Source organism: Xenopus laevis, chromosome 8S (assembly GCF_017654675.1).
Source record: "Xenopus laevis strain J_2021 chromosome 8S, Xenopus_laevis_v10.1, whole genome shotgun sequence".
Taxonomy (NCBI): Eukaryota; Metazoa; Chordata; class Amphibia; order Anura; family Pipidae; genus Xenopus; species Xenopus laevis.
The window spans coordinates 90,149,499-90,168,410 of record NC_054386.1 but is presented as its reverse complement, the minus strand read 5'-3'; the positions used below and the strand labels follow the sequence as shown (position 1 = coordinate 90,168,410).

At 39.4% G+C, this 18,912-nt stretch overlaps 1 protein-coding gene across 3 annotated transcripts in view; it reads left to right on the top strand.

Annotated features, from left to right (window-relative positions):
• Nucleotides 1-18,912, top strand: part of mta1.S (metastasis associated 1 S homeolog) — a 71,379-nt gene that overhangs the window by 45,430 nt on the left and 7,037 nt on the right. For 2 of the 3 annotated variants that reach the window (XM_041574272.1, XM_041574275.1), the window contains one exon: nucleotides 13,449-13,480. The exons of the other annotated variant lie outside the window; for it this stretch is intronic. In XM_041574272.1, the coding sequence (XP_041430206.1) occupies nucleotides 13,449-13,480 (32 nt within the window). The remainder of the gene's footprint in view (nucleotides 1-13,448; nucleotides 13,481-18,912) is intronic. 3 annotated transcript variants of the gene reach the window in all.

Genomic DNA, 18,912 nt, shown 5'->3' with positions numbered 1-18,912 from the left:
GATTTTTTTTATATTCAATTTTGAAATTTGACATGGTGCTAGACATATTGTCAATTTCCCAGCTGCCCCAAGTCATGTGACTTGTTCTCTGATAAACTTCAATCACTCTTTACTGCTGTACTGCAAGTTAGAGTGATATCACCCCCTCCCTTTTTTCCCCCAGCAGCCAAACAAAAGAACAATGGGAAGGTAACCAGATAGCAGCTCCCTAACACAAGATAACAGCTGCCTGGTAGATCTAAGAACAACACTCAATAGTAAAAACCCATGTCCCACTGAGACACATTCAGTTACATTGAGAAGGAAAAACAGCAGCCTGCCAGAAAGTATTTCTCTCCTAAAGTGCAGGCACAAGTCACATGACTGGGGGCAGCTGGGAAATTGACAAAATGTCTAGCCCCATGTCAGATTTCAAAATTAAATATAAAAAAATCTGTTTGATCTTTTGAGAAATGGATTTCAGTGCAGAATTCTGCTGGAGTAGCACTATTAACTGATGTGTTTTGAAAAAAACATGTTTTCAGATGACAGGATCCCTTTAAGTTTGTTTTGCTACTGCCAGGCCAAGGTTTTTATACAGGTTTATTTAACCCAAAGGTTTATTTTTAGATCTGCTAAGGGTCATACAATGTGGCTTTCATGCGACAATTAATGGCCACTACTCAAGTGTGATGTATTGCTCCTTGTGCTTTGAGATATAGATTAACATGGCTGGATGGAGCAAAATAATGTCAGCACTATTGTGCCATCTTCTTGCGAGTCATGAATCAGCCAAAGCAATCCACTCCTCTATTTTGTGGGTGACTAATCTCACAAAGTACTACTTACTTAGTGCTTTACTGGAGCAAACCTATACCCACCTACACTTGGAAGCAAAGATCCTCCACGTACAGGGAAAAAAAATTTAGTCTAGTTTTTTGCATTCAGATGAAACACGTGCATAACCAAGTTCATTTACATAAAGCAAGAAAGTTATTGTCCATATAAATCAGCTTTAGCAATTTCTGTGCCCCCGTGGCTTGGTATGTTTGTGCATGTCTGTGCTTGTTGCTTTATATGTGCTCCTTGCTCTGTAGTGTATAGTATTATTGAATGCATTCATGTCATCACAGACTGAAAATCTTATCGTACAGTATTCTTGCTTCTCACAAAAAAATACATCTCTTACTCACTTCATTGTTTAGTTGCTCCTAGCAATCCATAAATCAGTAGTCAGCATTTTCATCTCTATCTCTCCAAACCCCTAAACCTTATCCCTCCAATACCCCCTAAACCTTTTCCATGACTTTTATGTATCATGGAGATTCACATAATAGAAAAGATCAGGCTCATTGCTTTATCTTATGCAACTCTCCAGGCAATTTATTTCATAGCTTAAAGGACCCGTAACACCAAAACGTATTAGGGTAGAGACACACTGTTAGATTTGGGGAGATTAGTCGCCCAGCAACAAATCTCTTCTTAGGGGCGACTAATCTCCCCAAACTGCCTTTCCACCGGCGATTCTCATTCTAGCCGATGGAAAAGAAGTTTGGATCACTTCGTTTTCAGAAGTCGCCCGAAGTTTCTTTGTGAGGCAACTTCGGGCGACTTTGGAAAACGAATTGCTCCCAGTACCATCCCACGGACGATTTTCATTCTAGCCGGCGGGAAGGCATTTTGGGGAGATTAGTCGCCCCTAAGAAGAGGAGATTTGTCGCCAGGTGACTAATCTCCCCGAATCTGACTATGTGTCTCTGCCCTTAATGTAACTTGCTTGTCCACAGTGTCGGACTGGCCCACCAGGATACCAGGAAAACTCCCGGTGGGCCACGGTGTCAGTGGCCCCTCATGCTGCTAAACTTTTGGCCTATATCATGGCCATTCCCTATTTCTATGTGAACAAAGAGGATAAATAGATGGAATAATTGATTATAGTATGTAAAGAAAACAGACTAGGAGAATAGAGGTTGATTGAGGAGATGAAGAATAATAGTACGGAGAGTGGCCTCTGGTCTAAGGTTTTAGGATGAGCCCCTAGTCTAAGGTTTTATGGTGGGCCCCTGGTGTCTCAGTCCAACACTGCTTGCCCATGCTTTATTTCTACTATATAATTGTGTAACCAGTATATAATAAGTTTAGATGCGTTTATTTGAGCTTACCACTGTATACGGTGGGCCCGGGTGCACACGTCCCAGACCTTCAGCAAACACCAGAAAACTTCAAAAAAAGAGGCTGGCACAAGCCTGGACCCACAAAGTAGTAGAGCCGGAGTCAGATTGTAAAAGGGTTAAAAAGGCTTACATTTTATTTTCCATAATTAAGAACCAGGGCCAGACGCGTTTCGTGTCTACCAAGGACACTTAGTCCTTGGTAGACACGAAACGCATCAGGCCCTGGTTCTTCATTATGGAAAATAAAATGTAAGCCTATTTCAACCCTTTTACAATCTGACTCCGGCTCTACTACTTTGTGGGTCCAGGCTTGTGCCAGCCTCTTTTTTTGAAGTTTTCTCATGCTTTATTTCTAGCACAAGTCCAGCCGTGTGATTGCTATTGGTTCTACTATGTACAGCCATCTGTTATCTTTCTAAACAAAGCCCCACCTGCTTTGTTGCATTTAGTTGAGTCTTGGATAATACATATTTATGAACTGCACCTGCCCTGCCAGAAAAACTAAATATATTTTCAAAGAGAAACCCTGGGGGTCATTTATCAACACTGGGCAAATTTGCCCATGGGCGGTACCCCATGGCAACCAATCAAATTGCTGCATTCATTGTTTTACTTGCAGCTGGTTTTAAAAAGCTAATCACTGATTGGTCGCTATAGGTAACGGCCCCTGGGCAAACAATGTTGATAAATGAACCCCACTGTGTTTTATAGAAATACAACCAGAAAGTGCAGACTTTGGAAATATTATGGAAATGAAAATAATTCTAGGACTTTTCATTTCTAAGTATTAGTGATTCTTTGAAACAATAGCCATATTCTTTTATCTAAGCAGGTTTATAACAGGGGTCCCCAAACTTTTTTACCCATGAGCAACATTCAGATTTAAAAGGAGTTGGGAGCAACAAGCATGAAAAATATTCCTGGATGGTGCATCACAAGCTGATTTTCGTAGTCCCTATGAGGAGTGACAGCCTACAGGAGGCTCCCCTTGGCAATACACCTGGTTTTTGTGTAACTAAAACTTGCCTCCAAACCAGGAATTCAAAAATAAGCATCTGCTTTGAGGCCCCTGGAAGCAACATCCAAGCAGTTGGTGACAAATGCGTTGCTTACGAGCCACGGGTTGGGGATAACTGGTCTATAATGTTCCCATACATTTAAAATGATACAGTAGAACCCACATTTTACGTTTTTCAGGGGACCAGAACAATATTGTATAAAATCCAGGAAAATGTAAAATCAGGGAAATGTATTATGCATAATATATAGGTGGGACCTCAAAACAACAATGTTAAATGAGGGGATGTAAAATGTGAGTTTTACTGTATTACATATGAACAATGAAGTGCAAGAGGCTTTTAGTTTAAAGGCCAAATACAAACTGTTACATATTCTGTATTGACCCCAATGTTCCAGGGTCTCCCTTTGAGACTGCATAATGCCATTCCCTTTAACACTACTCGGTGCATAAGCTGTGGGTTGGGCAATTTGGGTGATTTTTACTATTCTGCCCAGCTGGTAATGTATGGTAACTTGGGTCACTGTCAGTGCAGTTAACCTCTCCAGCTTGAATGGGATTTGCTAGTGCACTTTGCTAATGGATAAGTAGATGAGGTGGTGCGTCTCTTCATTTTCCTTTCTATCTGTATCCGTTGGCTCATCGATCGGCCAAGACAGAAAATTTTGATGGCGCCCGAACACCGGCCAGGATTTACTGCTAGCATTCTATTGTTTCTACCCATATACAGTATCTGATGATTCAGCTCTTAATGAAAACAAACAATCTTTCCTGCGACCAATGGTCACAAGAAAGATTCTAAATTGTTACTTGTATGGCAATATTTAGACCACACTCAAGTATACGACCTGTTATCCAGAATGGGCCTGGGGTTTTCCAGATAATGGATCTTTCTGTCATTTGGATCTTCATACTTTGTCTACTAGAAAATCATATAAACATTAAATAAACCCAATAGGCTGGTTTTGCTTCCAATAAGGATTAATTATATCTTAGTTGGGATCAAGTACAAGCGACTGTTTTATTATTACAGAGAAAAAGGAAATTGTTTGTTTGGACACTGAGTCTTTGGAATAAAAGTCCAAATTCATATTCTTATACAATGTCTATCCCTTTATAACCTAGCAGAATTTCCGAGGTGCTATAGAGGGTTGAGGGTAGCCAACCTGAAAAAGTGGCCACTTGGGCAAGAGTGAAACTTCAAAATTAATCTGCAGTACCTTTATAGAAGTTAGGGGCAACTGCAAACCAACATTGTACTTGTGATAGTCAAATACAAAATAAAATGTAGGTAACATGGCCATTTAAGGCTAAGTAGTTGCTGGAGTATCAGTTTGGGTTCACTGAGATGGAGACAGGGCTTAATTTGTGGAGTGTCCTTGTCAGTCAGAGACTGAACAGGTCTTTCAATTCAAATCTTTAAGCTGGACACATCAAGGTAGATGGGCAATTTGTATGAGCTTTGCTCTGAGGGGTCGGGGGTACTTTACCTATATATATATATATATATATATATATATATATATATAATTTATTTTTATTTTTTTCTACTTAAGGGGGTTATATACTAAACTCCAAATGCAAAAATCACAAAAAATTTGATTTTTTTTTTTTTTAATTATAAAATCGGACTTTTAAAAAAATCACGAATGTTTCGGAATTATTAAACCCGAGGATGGGACAAATCAGAATCTGAAAATCGGGCATCTCAGTCCTGTTGAGGTTGCATATAAGTCAATGGGAGAAGTCCCAATGATTTTTTGATGTGCGCTGGGTTTTTGGCAATACCCCGAAGTTTTCGGGCAAAATTCTGAAAATCAGATTTTTTACATTCAGCTCAGCTCCTTCCAATCTCCTGCATTAAATGTTTGTTCAGTATTATTAATCAGCTATGCCTGCTTTAGACTTCACAAGTGCCCTTCCTATTTCAGCCAGTCCACATTCGTTCAGGTGACATTTTCAACTTTCTTGATTACTTCCAGTAATATACCAGTGCTAAAATAATGCGATTTTGACAAAGAATATATTTGTTCTGAGCACACTTCAAGACTAAAGGCACAGGGTTTGTTTCATTGCTGGATTGTAATCAGGGCAGCCATCAGAAGGGGACAGGGGGGAGAGTTGTAGGGGGCCCCGAGGGTAAGGGGGGCCTGGCCACGCCACACTTTCTTGATTAGCCGGGCCCCCCTGCTTTCTGAGAGCTGCTGACTTCAGGAAGGCAGGGCAGGAGCACAAGGGGAGGTATCTTCTGTCCATTACTTCCCCTTATTGGTCACTGAGTTTAAGTCCTGGTTGAGCTGCTCAGGGATTGGATAGCTGAGGTTTGAACTTCTCCTCCAGCTCATCCAATCACCATGCAGCTTTACCAGGACTTGAAATTCTGTGACCAATAAGGGAAGAAAATGCTGTCACTGGAAGAAGATGCAGCCACCTGTGCTCCCCCCCTCCCGTCTGTAGTTGGCAGCTCACTGACAGCAGGTGGGGCACACTAATGAAGTGTAACATGGCAGGTCCCCCCTAAAGGTAACCCTTTGTGGTCCCTGTTGTGTGGTGGGGCCCTGGGCACCTCATTTTTTTAAACTTCTGGGGGGCAAGTTTTTTTACATGGACATTTAAGGGGGGCCCTGGCCACCAATTTTCTTATAACGTGGGGGGGGAGGCCTGGACACCAATTTTTTTTCCTCATGTGGGGTCCTAGCCACCAATATTTTTTAATGGTTCTTGTAAATATGTGGCCTAAACATCATTCTTCACATAAGTTCAAAAACAAAGGAAACCAAACATAAACGAATACTATAACATCCTCCTGGTTTAAGAGATGTCTAAAGTCCTGAAAGTTGGCTTGATTCTTTGATATTGGTGTCGAAAAGCAGATTTTCGGGTCATTTGTAGAGATGAGATGTGAGATACTGGACTGTATTCATGATACAAACAATAGTCAAGTCTGGAGAGTGCCCTGCTGGTTACAGTAATCCCCAGCAATAGATAGGTATTTTGCATTTCATGCAAATAGATATTACTGCCCTGTGTAGAACATATATAGGCAGATTTACTAAAGGCTGAAGTGGCAGTCACTAGCGAAAAATTAGACAGAAAGCTCATCCGCAGGGACATCAGCAATTTACTAACAGGCGCAGAGGACAACTCGCTAGCGTAAGAGACCATGCGCCCTATCGCCAGACGAATTTTGCTCGGACGAACGATCACTTCTTCGCGTGCGAATTTTACAGAACGTTACCACTTTCGCCAGAGTTTCCTTCACCACCTTAGACCTGGTGAACTGATAAGATGAAGCTACATTCTCCTCAAAGTGACATCTTATCCTGTATGCCGAAAAGTTCTAAAAAAATTTTTAAGCGGGATTTCCTTCAAATGTCCTAACTATTAAAGATTTTAGTGCCGTCAAACGGAAGCCATTCAGGTCAATGAAGATGGGGCATGGAATGGATCTGCTGCTCTCAGCCTGCAAAAAATATGGAGGCTGAGAGCAATGAAGACTACACTAGTGTGCCCCCAGCCTTAGAAGACCAGCTCGCATTTGCTCAACTGTTAACCAAACTTTTTCATCAGATATATTTAGTACTGATAAGCTCCTTAAAGGACAATCAATGTCCAACTGGGAAAGACAATTTATTAGACACCTGCCATTGATCAAAATGCAAGCCTTTTGCCCCGCACCAGTACACCTCTGGGGAAATAATAACTCACCCACTTGGAGTAAATGCCAGGGAAGAACTTTTCCACCATTTGTCTTCATTCCTAGCACTTCTTTGTTTAGCATTGGGGTGGACACCTGTGCACTAAAGTAGGGCTCACTAAACTTGCTGTGCTTGTACCAAGCTAATGCCCTGGCCGGTGTGCTTTTTATAAGGTGCACTTGACTATCTCCTTTTCTTTTCATTCTGATTTGGGGTTGCCTAACAACTTACCCAGTAAATTTACTTCTCCCTTTTTTGAAGTTTCACCTAGAGGCCTAGGCTATCCAGTTGTAAGATTTCCTTAAAGTGGACCTGTCACCCAGACACAAAAATCTGTATAATAAAAGTCCTTTTCAAATCAAGCATGAAATCCAAATTCTATTTTTTATTAAAGCATTCATAGCTGTTGTAAGCTCATTTAAAAATCTCAGCTGTCAATCAAATATTGTCTTCCACTCCTCTATGCCCTGGGCATAGAGGCGGGGCAGACAATTACTTTCACTTTCCATTCAGCACTTCTTACATGTCACTGCTCTCCCCACATTCCTCCAGTTCTCTTTACCATTTATTTGTGTAGCCAGGACATGGGGATGGACATCAGCTCCCCCATTCTGGTGCACAAACAAGATTCTGAGATGATGCAAGACTTGCCTTAATAACAGTGGCTACAAAATGGCTGCTGCCTGCTTGCTAGAATTTTGAAATCCTAGACTGAAGGAAGCAAGATTCAAATAATTTATATAGTGTAATTAAAGTTCATTTTGCTTGACTGATGGGATAAAATAGGATTTTGTATCATTTTTTTGGGTGACAGGTCCCCTTTAAATATTTATTCAGCTTTCCTGCCTGCCTTTTCATGCAAAGCCTACATCTATGTCACCTTCTTGAAACAGTGGCCAAAGCTGGCACTAAATAGAGGGTGGTGTTATATTGTGTGTGAGAATTAACTGGCTATATAGCAATAATATCAAGCAAATTGACCAAATAGTAAGGGGGTGGCATAAAAAGGGAACATTGTATTTGACTTCCCTCATCTACGGCAGGGGGTTTGCCAGTTGCTGGAATTGTGAAGCCGGTTTCTCAATATTTGCATATTGCCAGTTTGCAATGCTGTACCGTAATGTGCCATCCATGTTCCGTTTCCTTCTCTGGCTTACAATGCCCAAATCAATTTTTAGTTCCCGATAACCACCCTCTAAATCTTTAGCTTATAACACTCAAACATCTTCACGTGCCAGATTTACTAATAAGAGAAACTTCCTTCTATCTCATCAGGTTTTTATCAGCCTCAAACAAGACTATCCCAATGTGGCATCTTCTGTCTGGAATGCCCTGGGTTGCATCTCTGTAGACCCTGAAAAATGCATTTGGGGTCTTAGGAAGAGTGTAATAAAAGTTTTGGGGATACCTGATCTCCGTAAATTAATTTGCTGAGAATTTACCTCTTAAAATTATATTTTATTACTTTACCAAAAGACAAGGTGTTGAAAATGCTGGATTATAGAACCATATTGCACAGGCACTAAGACAATTTCTTATTGGCCAGGCAGTGGTTTAAATGACAGACAAGAAAGTTAATTGGAGAGGGTCTGAAATTCAAAGGGAGATAAAGAGAGATTAAAAACCAAACATGTTTAAATTTTACTTGCCATCTCACCCCCCCCCCCTTAACTGTTATCCATAAGGATAATGGGTTATTCAGAGCAATATTCCCCTAGTGCCCATGGTTATAGTGAGCCACCTCACTTTATTAATAGGAATAGAGCTTCGCAAATGGCTTCAGTGATAACTGTCTGGGATATAATTTGGGATAACTCCAGCTTCATCTGTACCATCATTCTCATTAACACATCTGGACGTTTTCTTACGGCTTATACATATGTCATAGGAAACCCATACATATAAATATTTTAAGACTATGAAATCTCTAATAGTTGTGGGTTCATTTTGTTTGCATTGTGGGAATAATGCACAGTTGTGGAAGGCTTGCAAAGTCACCTCATTTATGGTGTCCCTTTTAATAGCATAAGTTCTTATAGGGAGAAAGCAATGTTGGTGGAGATATTAAAGGTTAATGGACTAACTTTCATTTTTTAAATTTGTATTTGTCTACAGGACATAGAGCTGAAGGCAGCATTATTTGCCCTTATTTTGTTTTCCATAGCTTCTATAAAGATTGCTGGCTGCAGCAATTTCAGTTTCAGAGTCCTGCAGCGCAAAAAAGCGGGTAACCTGCGTGTTGTGGGTAGAAGTTTCGGGTGTGGGTATAGATGCGGGTGGTTGGTTTTGCAGCTCGCGGGTCTTCTCAATATCAAGTTTTACGTTCGGTCGTAGGAATAGCGATAAATCCTTTGACTTCGATGTCGAAGGATTTTATTTCAACGGCCGAATATGATAAATATGAGTCTAAATGCTCTAAAAGGCTAAAATGGAATTTAGTCTCCTGAAGCTTTTGCGGGCAATGGTAAAATGCTACTGTCTCCTGAAGTTCTCACCTAGCCTAATGGCAGAAGCTGAACTGGATAAACCCTAGTTATAATAAGGAAACCCGTTATCCAGAAAGCTCCAAATTACAGAAAGGCCGTCTCCCATCGACTCCTTTTTCTCTGTAATAATAAAACAGTAGCTTGTACTTGATCCCAACTAAGATATAATTAATCCTTATTGGAAGCAGAACCAGCCTATTGGGTTTATTTAATGTTTACATGATTTTCTAGTTGACTTCTAGCAAAATTTATTAAGGTTCGAATGGTAAATTTGAATTTTCAAATTTTATTTTATTTTTGTGTGTCAAAACTCGCAAATTTGAATTTAAAAGCACCAGTTGAAGTGTGAGATTGATCACACCTCGGGGCCCATTTATTTAGCTCGAGTGAAGGATTAGAATAAAAAGAATTTTGAATTTCGAATGTTTTTTTTGGCTACTTCGACCTTCAACTATGACTTCGAATCGACGATTCAAACTAAAAATCGTTCGAATATTTGACCATTCGATAGTCGAAGTACTGTCTCTTTAAAAAAAACATCGACCCCCTACTTCGCCACCTAAAACCTACCAAGGTGCAATGTTAGCCTATGGGGAAGGTCCCCATAGGCTTTCTAATGTTTTTTTGGTCGAAGAAAAATCGATCAATCGATGGATTAAAATCCATCCATTCGAAGTCGAAGGATTTACATTCGGCAGTCAAATATCGAGGGTTAATTAACCCTCGATATTCGACCATATGTAAATCTGCCCCCTCATCTATGAAAACAGTTCTAATTCAAATATTCGCCACCTAAAACCTGCCGACTTCATTTACAAATCAATGGCAGAGGTCCGTTGACCCATTTGAAGATGTTAACAGCCTTCCGGATTTTTTTTTTTTTTCAAAGGAAAATTCGAATCAAGTTTCGTTCAAATTCAATGCAAATACGAATCTAATTTTCTCGTCTTTCCCATTTGATCAAATTTTAGACGTTCTCATTTTTTAATTTATTAGAGTAAAGAAAGATTCATATCAATTTGAAATTCGACCTTTGATAAATCTGCTCCTGAAAGGAGGATCCAAATTAAGGAAAGATCCATTATTCGGAAAACCCCAGGTCCCAAGCATTCTGGATAACAGGTCTCATACTTGTACAGGAAAAAGGCATGCAGGGTATATATATGCTACATGGTGAAAAGTGAGTGGACACTGGCCTGTCCATCATGTTTTTCTAAACCAAGGACATTAATATGAACTTGGTCCTCTCTTTTCTTCTAAATCAGCCTATACCCTCTACTATCCAGGGAAGGCTTTCTACAAGATTTATACATTTGTTGGTGGGATTTGCTTTCATTTAATACATAAGAGCTTGGGTACTGATGTTGGAGATCACTGGACGTCCAATGGGATGTGTGATAGTTTTGGCCATAAGTTTTATTTCACAGGAACTCAACACGTGTTTAGATTCCAGGTAGGTATTTATTTTAACAATCTTTCCTTTTAATGCATGTTTATCTAGATATAGTGTTAAAGGGATACTGTCATGGGAAAAACATTTTTTTCAAAATGAATCAGTTAATAGTGCTGCTCCAGCAGAATTCTGCACTGAAATCCATTTCTCAAAAGAGCAAACAGATTTTTTTATATTCAATTTTGAAATCTGACATGGGGCTAGACATATTGTCAATTTCCCAGCTGCCCCAAATCATGTGACTTGTGCTCTGAATAAACTTCAATCACTCTTTACTGCTGTACTGCAAGTTGGAGTGATATCACCCCCCTCCCTTTCCCCCCCCCCCAGCAGCCAAACAAAAGAACTATGGGAAGGTAACCAGATAACAGCTCCCTAACACAAGATAACAGCTGCCTGGTAGATCTAAGAACAGCACTCAATAGTAAAAACCCATGTACCACTGAGACACATTCAGTTACATTGAGAAGGAAAATCAGCAGCCTGCCAGAAAGCATTTCTCTCCTAAAGTGCAGGCACAAGTCACATGACTGGGGGCAGCTGGGAAATTGACAAAATGTCTAGCCCCATGTCAGATTTCAAAATTGAATATAAAAAAATCTGTTTGCTCTTTTGAGAAATGGATTTCAGTGCAGAATTCTGCTGGAGTAGCACTATTAACTGATGCGTTTTGAAAAAAACATGTTTTCTGATGACAGGATCCTTCTAATGTAAATTGTAATGTAATATAATCTAAATGCAGCACTGTACGTTTTTATATTACAGTAGCAAGGCGATAAAAATGACAGGTTATTAGTAAATGGTTAACATTTAGAACATGCAGATATTACACCCAACTGCACCCTTTAAACATATAAAGGCATAAGACTGGCTACAGGTTACAGAACTCTGGGATGATCTAATATCCTTCTATTACACAGGGTACCTTATTTTTTTTTATTATACACAAGTTTCATTGGGTCATGTGACACCACTATGCATTCATTATAACTGATGATGTCCGCAAGCACCGTTTATAAGGATAGATTTTTACAGCATATTCATGACTCTTGTGTATTATACAAGGAATAATGTAGCCTCTATTGTACAATATAAGGGAACAATAAGTCATAAAGGAGTTCAATGACCATAGAAATGTATAAGGCCAAAGGCCTATCATGGTACCCCGAGGTGACTTTTAGGGGGTTATTTATCAAAATACATATTTATATCCTTACTTTCTGAAATCTACTCCGACCAAATCCGCACGGGTTATTTCCCCTTATTTATCAATACATTTTCCAGAAAATTCCAGTTCGGGAAAAATCGTACAAAAATTTGAATCGTGCGAATTTTCAGATTTTCCACCTGAAAAAATCAGTTATATTTTTTGGATTTTTGCAAGAAAAACACTAAATCTTTGAAGTATTGCACATTACCCAGCGCAGATCAGGATATATTTGGCACTTCTCCCACTGACTTATATATAACCTCGGCAGGTCTGAGATGCCAGATTTCCAAATTCTGACTTTTTTCCATCCTAGGGGTATAATAAATCCCCAAAAAAATCGAGATTTTTTTTCACTAAAAATATGGATTCTATATTAAAAAAAAAACTTGAAATTTTCGAGTTTTTGGCATTCAGACTTTAATAAATAACCCCCATAAAGTCCTCCATTATTTTTTAAAGACACAATTTTAAATGAGTCACATGCCAAATGACATCAGAAAGCATTAGTGATAAAGCATGACATCACTAAGCCCCGTATATATTGTTACTGGATAGTGTGTATTGTACAGAGAGAGAAATATTTTATATATATGTGGGGGGGGGGTATTTATATATATATATATATATATATATATATATATATGTGGGGGGGTTCTTTTTCAGGCTGTTGTGCATCACCTTTGTGTACGGTATTTATTACTGGATGGAATATTGCTGCCATAAATATATGTGTATATCTCTAGCTGTGCATGTATATTATAAATCAGGGGTTTGAAAGCAGCCAATCAGAATTCTCTTTTCAGCATGGGCTCATCTTCACGCAAGCCTGTAACCTTCAAGTTAATTTGGAAAAGTTCAGAAACGTGTTTTGTTTTTTTTTCTGATTGGCCCGGCAAGCTCTCCTTGACACTCTAAATCCTACCTCCCTGCATTAAAAAATAAAATCCAAACCCGTGCTTGGCAACGTTTCATTGGTGTGCAGTTAACAGGAGGAGATCCTGCTACCGTCATTTATTTAATTTAACCAATTCAGCGGCAAATTTCTGATTTTATTTTGCTTTTCACTCAGACCCTGATTTATAATAAAAAAAAATACAGAGGAAAAGTGAAATTTACAACGCTCGTGCTAACATTATTTGTAGATCTGCAGGCAGACTTTTTTTTTTTATTCTTCGCTTTTTTTTTTTTAGATCCCCCCCTTAACCGTCTCACCCATCTATTCCCTTTCAGTAGATTACAATAGAAACCTTTTGTTTCCTAATCTGCAGGGAACAGCCACCCTAAGGCCATAACGTCCCTTTAAAAGTCCTTTCACACCCTTGTGGACATATCAATGTTCTTCATATACATATTTTTATTTTTCTCGTGCATTTTTTGCCCCAGTACAAGAAATGTGTCTCACCAGATCTATTCTCTTTCATGTCTGTTAGGTATTCCTAACCACGGACAAACCAGACAAATGGTAAGAGAATGTTTATTTAAACACAAAATGACAAATCAATATGTCAGCCATTGAAAGTAGCTTTAAAGCCTACGGTGCTACTGAGCTTCATTGCATTGCCTTTTTATTTTTTTAAACGTTGCACACAGGCAACAGCACTGCAGGTGATAAAGTGTCATATATATGTCATTATAAATCAGGGGCATGAGACCAAGCAACCCAAAATTGTCCATTCCGTAACACTAAGCACCCCTCTCTCACCCTATGGGACATTCTGAAAACAAGCATTCTGGATTGGCTTCCATTCAGCTCCAACTTACAGAGGGGGAGGGGATAGCCTGACAAGCAAAATGCATTTTGTTGTTTCAAGGAAGACCCTGATTTATAATATATGACAGTTGGTGACGTAAACAGTTATGATAACGTACATTTTGGAGTCTAGAAGCCCAATGTTCATAATGAGCCGTATGATTCCATCATAGCCTGTTTCCATCAACTGTTCATTTACAGCAATATTTGCATCCTATGTATTTCCATGTATGATGTGTATTTTATAGTAGCATTAAAGAGGTGGTTCACCTTTAAGTTAATTATTAGTATATTACAGACTTAAATTAAAGTGCAATGTGTGCCTGATCAATTAATTAATCAACCAATTAATTTCCAGCCAATTCATAAATATAAACTGCCAATTAGTGCATCTATCCAATAGGTGTTACCCAATTAATAACCTTCAATTCATAAACAATTCATGATTGAGCCCAAATAAATAAAGTTAAAAATGAACAAAGTTCATTTAGGAAGTGCAGTTAGTTTAATTGCACTTCCTAAATGAAATTTGGTCATTTTACCTTTATTTATTTGGGCTCAATCATGAATTGTTTATGAATTGAAGGTTATTAATTGGGTAACACCTATTGGATAGATGCACTAATTGGCAGTTTATATTTATGAATTGGCTGGAAATTAATTGGTTGATTAATTAATTGATCAGGCACACATTGCACTTTAATTAAGATACTATTCTACTAGATTTAATCGATTGCTAGACATTAATTGAAACGTTATAGACGGGGTACTTTCCTATTTTTAATATAATTTTTCTGAGCACTGACCTTCCAACAGTTGTCAGCCCTCGATTGTAACTACTGAGATCTTGTTTTTTGGTTGGGATTTAAGAGTTCTCCTTTTCTTTTTTTCTTTTCGTTATTTTATAGTTTTTGAAGTATTTGCCTGTTCTTCTGACGCTGATCTAAAGAAAACAAATGCTCTGTAAGGGCAGAGACACATGGTCAAATTTGGGGCGACTAATCTCCCCGAACTCCCTTCCCGCTGTGTGAAATGAATGAAAATCACAGACGGGATGGCACTCGGATTGCTTCGTTTTCCGAATTTGCCTCACGAGGAAACTTCGGAAAATTAATCGCTACGATTACTGTTGGCGATTTACATTCTAGCCGGCCGGGAAGGGAGTTCGGGGAGATTAGTTGCCTCGAAGAAGAGGAGATTTGTCCCCAGGCAACTAATCTCCCTGAATCTGACCGTGTGTCTCTGCCCTTAGGCTACTCATTCTATTCATATTCCGGTATCTTATTAATATGGATGGTGGTTGCTAGGGTAATTTGAACCTCCTATCAACCAGATTGCTGACATTGCAAACTGGACAGCTGCTGAATAAAAAGCTAAATAACAAAAAACACAAATAAAAAACAAATACAGACTGTTTTAGAATGTTACTTTACGGTTATGGATGCATAGTAGTGATGTGCAGGCCGAGTTTTTCCCGACCCGCACCTGCCCGAAACTTGCCCTCCCTCCACCCACCTTCCAACTTACTTTTATCAACCCGCCCCGCCGATGATTTCACAAAAGGGACTGGGCCAGCGTCTATAAAAGAAGTGTAATATTATCTAGAGTGCGGTCAGTCTGGAGAATGGGAAGGTTCTACTTTATAATTCTCTTTATATTGGAAAACTGGAGACTGTATGTTAAAATACGACTCAGATCCAGAACCCACAGTCTCTGTAACAGAGACATTAGAGGGGGAACTAGTCTGGCTTTCCTCATGGGCCCATATTTTCTAAACAGGCTCAATATAGGTCTTTTTATGGCCTTCCCAAAAGCCTCAATGAAGATAGCGATGTCATGCCAACCGGACATGACGTCACACAGAAAGATTACCATCGGGAAGCATAGGGCTTTCTTGCTTTGCCCCAGGAATGGCCGCCTGTAGTCCACCCCACTGCAGTGGATCGGGTACTCGCGGGCCACCCGCTTAGTAGGCACAAAAAGTATTCAAGCCCCACTCACATTGCGCGTATTCTGTGGGTACCCGACCCAATGCAGAACTCTAGCTCCTTAAGGGAAACTATCGTAAAAAATTTAATATAAGCTTCAGCATATGGAAATAAGAAACTTTCTAAATACAATCGATTAAATATTCTGTACCGTTTCTGAAATAATCAAGTTTATCTTCACTATTCCTCTCTCAGCATCTGTTTCTCTTTATTCTGTCTTCATGCAGCAGTTGGGTGTCAGATAAATGATCCAATATATCTTCTAGTAGGGCTTCTTTTGCCTGGAAGATGTATCAGAGCCCCCCTATTAAAATCACCAGACATCATGCCTCTCTACATGCAGGATTTGTACAAAAGGCAGTTATTTTGTTAGATTTTGTTTCTACTGGAATCAGTTATGTGAGCGAGCTCTAATACATCTGTTAGGAAAGGAAGCTCCCCCATAAGATATATTGGATCTCATAGCATGGCAGAGCTTTTGTATGTGCTCAGTGAACATCGTGTCAGTCCATATGTTCTCAAAAGTTACAGTGTGCTCTGTAAACCTGAGCCTATACAGGCCTGATTTATTATGAGATACAGTACAGTCCATACCCCCAATTAATCACCGACCATTTATTATACAAAATACAATTTACATACACATTAACATACAAAGATCGACACAAGGGTCTTGCACCTCCAGGCAGCAAATCATTGGGAAAACTGAATGCCCTGCAGTGCGTTGGTAAGGAATAAAAACTGTGTGGGGTGCGGGGCTCCGTCTGCCAAAAGAACAACAACCTTTCTCATTTCTCAGCTTTTATTTGCTATGCTTTTCCCAAAAGACAGACTGAAACATGTAACTGGTCTGAAGCAGTTCAGAACGTGATGCGAATACATTGTAAAAAAATAAAATAATAACAGCCGGCCAAGTTGCCGTGGAAACTGTAAAGTTCCGCAGTAGATTTGAATGATGCTTGTCACTACGGAGCTTATCAAAGCGTCTCGCTTCACGCCTTAATGCAGAATTAATTCTTCTTTCTGTCTGAGCTTAATAACGTCCCTGAAGATGCCGCACTATTTACAGATTACTGGGGAATCGCAGACATTTTCAATTCATGCAAAAGAATTCTTCTGTTGTTTTCTTATAGAGATTCAGAGAGGTTTCCTTTTTTTAGCTGTATAAAATGATATTGAAGAGCTACAAGTTCCATTATGATTTCTGTGCTAAAGCTGATGTCAAAATGATGTATAAACATTGCTTTATTTTCTTTTTTTATGTTAACAATAAAAAAACATAATTATTAAAGGAATTGTTCAGTATAAAAACTGGATATATATATATATATATTTGGGGGCCGATTCACTAAGGGTCGAACGACTAGGAATTAAAATCCTTCGACTTCGAATATCGAAGTCGAAGGATTTAGCGCAGATAGTTCGATCGAAGGATAATTCCTTCGATCGAACGATTAAATCCTTCGAATCGAACGATTTGAGGGATTTAAATCCAACGATCGAAGGAATATCCTTCGATCAAAAAAAGTTAGCCAAGCCTATTTCCCCATAGGCTAACATTGACTTCGGTAGCTTTTAGATGGCGAACTAGGGGGTCGAAGTTTTTTTTAAAGAGACAGTACTACGGTCGAATAGTCGAACGATTTTTACTTCGAATCCTTCGATTCAAAGTCGAAGTAGCCCATTCGATGGTCGAAGTAGCCCAAAAAAACTTCGAAATTCGAAGTTTTTTACCTTCGAATCCTTCACTCGAAGTTAGTGAATCGGCCCCTTAATGTTTCTAATATAGCTCGTTAGCCAAAAATGTAATGTATAAAGGCTGGAGTGACTGAATGTCTAACAGAACAGAACAAAACTTGTTCAACTAGAATGAAATTTCGCCACTCTCCATTCATTTCGATGGCATTTTTGAAAGAGTATTTATGAATGGGTGAAAGTGAAAGTTCACCCATTGATAAATACGCCTTTAAGTGAGAATTCAACTTGAAAAAACCCTACCCCCCTACCCAACATAGACCCCCCTCCCCCCAGCCTAAGTGTTACCCTGGGCAAATGCCCCTAACGTTTTATTTTATTACGTTTTATTTACCCCTCAGATTCAGGCATCGGAGTTCACGGACGCCATCTTCAGCTGCTTCGATAGTCTTCAGAATGAGACCGGCGATTCTGCAATTTTCGTGAGTTTCGTCACATGCGGAGTTGTCGCGAAACAGGAAATTACTCCAACTGCGCATGCGCCATCATTCTGGTCTCATTACGAAGATTACCGAAGAGAAGATGGCGCCCGTGAACTCCGATGCCTGAATCTTCACCGAGGGGTAAGTAAAATGTTAGGGGCATTTGCCCAGGGTAACACTTGAGCTGGAGGGAGGAGGGTCTATGTAGGGTAGGGACTTTTTAAGTTTAGGGTTGAATTCTCCTTTAAAAATGGCATAGAAATGAATGGAGAGAGTTGGTATTTCACTTTAGCAAACTGTTGCGATCTCTAACTTCACTCTTTGATAAATATTAGATCAGATTCAACTTTATTGTCATTATACATGTATAAATACAGGGTAATTTTGTTTAGCCTCCAATCAGTAGTGCAAGAAGCAGCTAATGCAATATATATAAATATATATATAATATTCAATATAGTACAATGTACCGTAAAATTCAATGTAATTTCAAGTAGATTATGTACAAATAAATAGGGAGCAATATGAACAGGTGTAGAATTGACAAAATATAAATATACTCCATTGTTTCTTGGTTACCAGGCAGTGACCAATCAGTGACTTGAGGGGGGGTCATGGTCGGACCGGAGCACGAGGGGGGCCCACTGGGTTCCACACTTCCGGGGCCACCAGCTTGCACCGCTCATGAGTGAATAGCTGGTGCGCATACACGAACGCTGGCGCACATGCGTCAAAACCGGCTCAAACGCACACTTTTTTCTTGGGGCTCGGCAGATTAGGGGAGAGGGCCTGGGCATATGGGTCATACCTATTATTTTTGAATCTGAGCTGAATGCTGAGGATCAATTACAAACTCACTGAACAGTTATGTCCCTTGTGGCCCCCCTTATAGTCACTGACTAACTCTGTGTTAGAGAGCTGAAAAGCAGGAAGTAGTGTTCTGGCTATTATGTTGGACATCCAGTCACTCCAGCCTTTA